At 37.3% G+C, this 6,777-nt stretch overlaps 1 protein-coding gene across 1 annotated transcript; it reads left to right on the plus strand.

Annotated features, from left to right (window-relative positions):
* The first annotated feature begins 2,119 nt into the window (after positions 1-2,119).
* LOC145061421 (uncharacterized) lies at positions 2,120-5,187 on the plus strand. Its single transcript, XM_079008880.1, has 5 exons — positions 2,120-3,585; positions 3,677-3,809; positions 3,984-4,120; positions 4,205-4,319; positions 4,491-5,187. Exons 1-5 carry the CDS (start codon positions 2,266-2,268, stop codon positions 4,823-4,825), a joined length of 2,040 nt encoding a protein of 679 aa, XP_078865006.1. The 5' UTR covers positions 2,120-2,265; the 3' UTR covers positions 4,826-5,187.
* Positions 5,188-6,777: the final 1,590 nt, after the last annotated feature.

Raw genomic sequence — 6,777 nt, forward strand, 5'->3', positions numbered from 1 at the left:
GCGTACATGTATTAGTGGCGACATACTATTAGCGGCGACTATCATCCTTTAGCGGCGACTACAGGTATATTAGCGACGAAGCGTTACCGGCGACGCATTTGCAGCGACGTGCCACCGCTTAAGGTATTAGTGGCGATTTCCCGATCCTTTAGTGACGACAGGCGTCGCCGCTGTTGCCCAGTCTTCTTGTAGTGACCAGCCCTCTTAACTTGCTCCATTTCGTCCATTAGTTTGTTCTCTTGACATAGTGGGTTTGATAGGTTCGACTTTATAGAGGCGGAAGCATATTGAAAAACGAGATAGCCAACAAGAGATCTTTGACTAGGGTTTTCCCAATATCAAATAAAGGAATAGAGAGTTTCAAATTAGGTTTCTTGAAAAATAGTGGATGATATTCAAAATTGGAATTAGAATTTCAATTAATAAGGGACCAGATTCTAGTGATGTTTTATGAACTAATATCACCGGCTAACCCGATAAAAATGGTAAACGTATTAAAACTGTCGGTAGTTAGGACTTTACAGTAAAAAAAATAAAGTTTAGGATTTTTTGTCAAATCGTTGAAAATATCACGACTTTAGTGTACATATCCCTTTTTTTTGCAATTTAGCCATTGAAACCAGTTATTATTTGCGATTGAGCATTGTTTCCAGGTAAACACATACGATAGCAGGTTTCGATGGTTTGATTGCAAATAGAAATATCAAAGGTGTCTTTGTCATCAATGGCCAAAATATAAGTATTCTTTTTTTTCAATGCATAAGAATTTTTAACCTTAAGTCTTATTTATTTTATAATCTATTTTTTTTAAACACCTATTACAATTTGTTTATTTCTAATATATGATACTAAATAAATATAATTTTTTAATTGTGTTTCTAGTTAATAAAATATAAAAACCGGTTCAAATGTAAAAATATATTGTTATGAACTGTATCTATTACTTTTTATTGATGGAATTAAAACAAAATTTAAACAGTTTTTATATTTAATTAAATAGAAGTGTAAGTAAAAAATAGTATTTATTTATTCTAACGTATTACAAATCAACAAATTGTAACGGTTGCTTCAATAAAAATTGATTATAATTTAGAGAGTGTTTGTGATTTTATTTAAAAACTAGTTATATTGTCTTTTTGGGTTTTTGAAATGTATATCTACCAATTTTTAAAAAATGACTTATTAACTTTCTAACAAAAAAAGAAAATCAAAATAATTTTTTTGACTATTATAAGTCAATAAATCATTTTGCCTAAAACTCATTTTGAGGATCAAAATTAAATCTCAAACACAGTCTTTTGGACATGTTTGGAAGTGGTTTTAAAACTCCTTATTCTCATATTTTGCCTAAAAGTCATTTCGAATATCAAAATGAAATCTCAAACACCCTCTTTGGATATGTTTGGAAGTGGTTTTGAAACTCCTTATTTGTCTTTTGGAAAAACCAAGTATTCCTGACTTTTTGAAAACATAGAAATAAGTTAAGGACTGAATTAACAAATGTGCAATACATTGTAGGTTGACAACAACTTTATTCCCTCAAAAACATAGAAATAAGTTAAGGACTGAATTAACAAATGTGCAATACATTGTATGCCTATAATTTCATTTTCCCTTATTGGAATTGGAGAGTCGTTTGATTTTCTTAATTTAAAGATTTGATGACCCAGTTGGTTAAAATTTGTGAGGACTAGACACGAAGTGAATATTTTGTGACTTGGGAGGTTGATGAGTGAATTTTTGTATCAACTCATTAGCTGTCGGAATTGAGGTGTTGAACAATGTATGTCGATTGTGGTGGTGTCGCTAAATTCTAAAAAGAATAAAAGAAAGATTAGATAGCTAAAATAACTAGAAGTTTTTATAGAAAATCCAAGTCAACTGCATACTTGAGTCATTATATTTTATATCATGATTTCTTTCACATCTAAGTAAACCAAAACTTAAGTAAGTCGTGAACTATAATTTAGTATGCAAAATATCTATATTAGTATAAGAATGGCAAGTTGATACTATTTAGTATTAAATATGCAAGTTGTCTTTTATTAAACAATTTGGCCTTTTAAAAACTGAAAGATACCAAGCCATTCAATGTTTCCTAAAACGATATTAGATGAAGAACAATCAAAGTCAATGGTCTTCATGAAATTATACAAAACAACCACTAGCAGTGCAACACCCAGATGCAACCATCGATTGAGCCTTTTTTAGTTAGAAAAGGAATCCTGAAGTTAATTCAAAGGCCCAGGGAAGAGAAGCTACAAAATGATGTTATCAGCAAGTATCGATGATACCGGCTCCTCATTCGTATTGCCAGAGCACATATGTCAACGCTTTACACTTTCCGAAATTCAGTCGGCCACCCACAACTTTGATGAAGCATTGGTCATTGGCCGTGGAGGATTCGGCAACGTGTATAAATGTTCTAGCAAGATCGGGTCGATAAGGGAAGTTGCAGTTAAACGGTTACATTCCTTGTCCAACCAAGGAGCCCAAGAGTTTGAGGCGGAAATTAAGCTCCTTTCTAAGTTGCGACATGCTAATCTTGTATCTCTGATTGGTTATTGCAATGAGGGAAATGAGATGGTGCTTGTTTATGACTTCATGCCGAATGGGACACTTGAAGATCATCTTCGCAAAGCTGATTCAGTCTTATCGTGGTTACAAAGACTCAAGATATGCATAGGTGCAGGTCGGGGATTAGACTACCTTCACACTGGTACGTCGACTCAACATGGAGTCATACATCGCGATGTGAAGACCTCCAATATTTTGTTGGATGCAAATTTTGCTGCTAAAGTTTCAGACTTCGGATTGGCCAAAGTTGGTCCAATAGATCAGATACGAACTCATGTAAGCACCTGTGTCAAGGGAACATTTGGGTACATGGATCCGTGCTACTTCTATACAGGAAAATTGACAAGAAAATCTGATGTTTATGCTTTTGGGGTTGTACTGTTTGAAGTGTTGTCAGGCAGGCAAGCTGTAGATTCAACACTCGATGAAGAGCAATGGAGTTTAGCAGCTTGGGCTCAAGACCAAATCAAAGAGGGAAACCTCAGTAAAATTATTGACTCTAGACTGATGGGACAAATCTCAAAAAAATGTTTGAAGGAGTTTGCAAACATAGCAGGCCACTGTTTACATTCCCACCCAAAACAACGCCCTACCATGGCGGAGGTTGTAATCAAGCTTGAGTCTATTCTTTCACAAGAAAGAGAACGCACCAATTTTGCTGTTGACGAAGGAAGATTCATTTACAAATTAAGATCTTTTTTTACAGGCAAAGTTGATGTGATGTCGGATGGTGTAGTAGAAAGCATATATCTCATGCCGGATAATACAGTAGGAAGCGAATCTGATTTCAGAGCTCTACGTATTCAGTTAGCTAAGAATCAACGTTTAAAACATTTTACATATGCTGAATTGGTAAGTGCAACAAGTGATTTCAAGCACAAAGAGCATTCCCACACTTTGAATGAACCCATTTATAAAGTTTGGGTTGATGAAACAACATATGCGCCCACAGAATGTGGTGTTGGTTTGGAGATATATGTTAGGAAGAAGAAGATTGATGCTGCGAAGGTACTTTCAATCTGTGAAATGAACCTGATATATTTTTCATGGTTTTTGGTCTGTTCAAGCTTATTGAATTATTGAAAATTTGGCAATACAGCCAGAACTCGATTTTGAAGAATTCAATCATCCCAACCTTATCAAACTCTTGGGATATTGCTGGCATTGGCAAGAATTTTATTGCTTTTACGAGCTCATTCATGGCGCAAGTTTAGATAAATATCTTTTTGGAGGTAAGTATATATTCAGGTTATAGTTTTGCAGAGCCTGTAGACTTAGATCTCATAAAGTGGATACATTTTGATGAAAAGTGCCTTATGTCAACACTTGTTAATAGTACCCTGCTTTTGGGTTCTTCAGGCATAGCCTTGTCGTTACACATAAAATATATTCTACTATATACGCAGATCCAGGTACAATGTCACTTTCTTGGGTTGCACGATTAAAAATAGCAGTAGGAGCAGCTCAAGGTTTGGCTTTCTTACATCTGAGGAAGCTTGCAGCATATACCCAATTTAAGACCAATTGTATTTTGGTGGACACAGTAATTTAGACTTCCTTTGACATGTTTGCAATTTGCATCTCAATATTACATCAGTTTTAGTATCTTTTTCATGCTTATTTACAGGATTTCAATGCTCGGCTTTCGGATTACGAAGTGGAAAATTTATTTGCCACACCTGAGTGGCACTTTTACCAGGAATACAGAATTGATGGTATTCCCAGATGTGAGCCTGAAGACGGTATATTCTGATTTAAAACTAAACTTTTTGTACACTCTCAGTATATATCATCACAGGTCACTCGTATGAGTATTCATTTCCTCTCCAAAACCTATAATCATGAATTATTTGTTCTTGAGTGAAGAGTGAGATTTATGGTTTAAAATATGACCAATCAAACCACTTTGGCAGGTCCTGGAGTGAAGAGTGAGATTTATGCTTTTGGAGTCGTACTGCTCGAAATATTAACAGGGATGAAGGCCGATGATGTGCAGAGACCCCTCACAACGCAAAATTTGGTAAAATGGGCTACTCCATTGCTAGTAAATGAGGTAAAATTGAGAACTATTATGGACCCACAACTTCAACGTAATGGTTATACTCCAAAGGGAGCATTCAAGTTAGCTAAACTTGTTTCAAAATGTCTTCAAAAAAAATTAGACGATCGCCCATCAATGGAAGAAATCGTCCAGGCATTGTGTCGGTGCTATGAAGAAGAAATCAAATTAGTTTGTGCTCCAACATAATCTATAGATAAGGTTTTTGTAAATAATCTAAGAATGTACATGTTAGCCGAATAAATTTGTTAGGCCCTTTTTAGTTTGGGCCCAATGTTTGGCCCTTTAGTCATTTAGATAGGTTTAACCTAATTTGCTTTCCTATTTATTGATATGGTTTAGTAAATAAATCTAAAAATGTACAGTATATGATGCTGGAAATCTCTGAAGAGTTAAAGCCTTGAGCTTCATTGTTTCCCTTTACATTTTTGGTGAAACAGAACCACCCATAACATACCTTTTCGAGCGTGTGATTTATGTTGTGCGGCGGATGTTTTCAACAATCAGGCGCAATTTGGTTTTAATACTATTTGGTTTGTCTTTGTTTGTCATTTATCATATAGAGATTGGCCTAAATTCTCCGAAGCTGCAGTTGTGAATTACAATGTGTTGGAACTTTATATATATAAAGGAATTGCAAGTTGGCAATTTCCTTTATATCCCACATTGGTGGGGGAAGAAACTTTTGAGGGTTTATAAGTTTATTCCCTCGATAGGCATTTAAAGGCTATAGTGGATCAAAGGAATGGGCCAAACCCACGTCCGCGTCTAGCCTAGCATTAGCCGAAGTCGTGGGTGTGAGATTTAGGTGCACTTGGTACAACGCATCGGTCGTTGGGAGTTGAAGAACTTTTATTTTTGACGAGTTCGGGTCAAGCCAGTTTGACCGATCTGGTCAAATGATTGACCGTCATTGACTTCATGGAGGACAAGTCAGGGCATTCTAGAAGGATCAGGAAACGACTTGGTTGGAGAGCAAGTCGTCGCCCTAGGGTTTCTGGGGACCGTTTCATGCCTTCTAGGGTTTCGATACCTATAAATCAACAGACTAATGGACACTACTGCTAGCCTCCACTTAATGAACCAAGAGTTTGCCAAACTTGACCAATTCAATGGTCAGAACTACACCCGTTGGGCCAAGAAGGTAAAGTTCATGCTTTATGTCTTGAAGCTTGCCTTTGTGTTGGACCCAGAACTGGCACCAATTCCTGCTAATCCAATTCCTGAGGCGGGGAAAACTGTGGACCCAGTGGTCATTGCAGAACTAGAAAAGCAAAGGACTCTGCGTATAGAGTCTGAGGAACTATTTGTGGGTCACATCAAGAACTCCCTATCTGATTGACTCTATGATATTTACATGCCGGTCAAAGATCCAAGAGAGCTATGAAATGCGTTGGAACTTAAGTACAAGGCACATAAGGAAGGTACTAATAAATACCTTGTGTCTAAGTACCTAGAGTTTCAAATGGCTGATGACAAATCTATCATGGAGCAAGTGCATGAACTCCAAGTCATGGTCAACAAGTTGAATGCACTCTCCATCTCTATTCCAGAACTCTTTCAGGTTGGTGTGATTATAGCAAAACTACCACACTCATGGAAAATTTTCTCTAAGAGAATGATGCATAAATCTGAGGACTACTCCTTGGAGGATCTGATGAAACACCTCCGCATTGAGGAGGTAACTCACATCAGGGACAAACGTGGTAAAGTCAAATCGAGTGTGCATCACGTGTCAGTTGGGGTTTCTAGTCATAAATGCAAGTCTGGGGGACAAAACAAGAAGAACTTGGGACCCAAGAAACAAAGCTTCAAGAAACCGAGTCATCAGAATCCTAACTCAAAGCCAAAGAGGACCGGACCTTGCCACGTCTATGGAGAGATTGGGCACTATGCGAGGGAATGGAAGATCACAAATCAGGACCGGTTGCACATGCAGTCGAGCAGGTGACTGACATGGTGGCAAGTGTGAACCTTGGAGAGATTTTGATGATCTCCTCCCTTACCCGAGAAATATGTGCTCGAGGATGGTTCGTGGACACTGGAGCCACCGTGAATATTTGTGGGCATCGAGAAAACTTCCGAACTTACCGCCTAATGCCACATGGGACGTTCGTCATTTGTGCTAATGGTCACAGAGC

This window comes from Lactuca serriola, chromosome 7 (assembly GCF_051521515.1).
Source record: "Lactuca serriola cultivar US96UC23 chromosome 7, Lser_US96UC23_V15, whole genome shotgun sequence".
Lineage (NCBI taxonomy): Eukaryota > Viridiplantae > Streptophyta > Magnoliopsida > Asterales > Asteraceae > Lactuca > Lactuca serriola.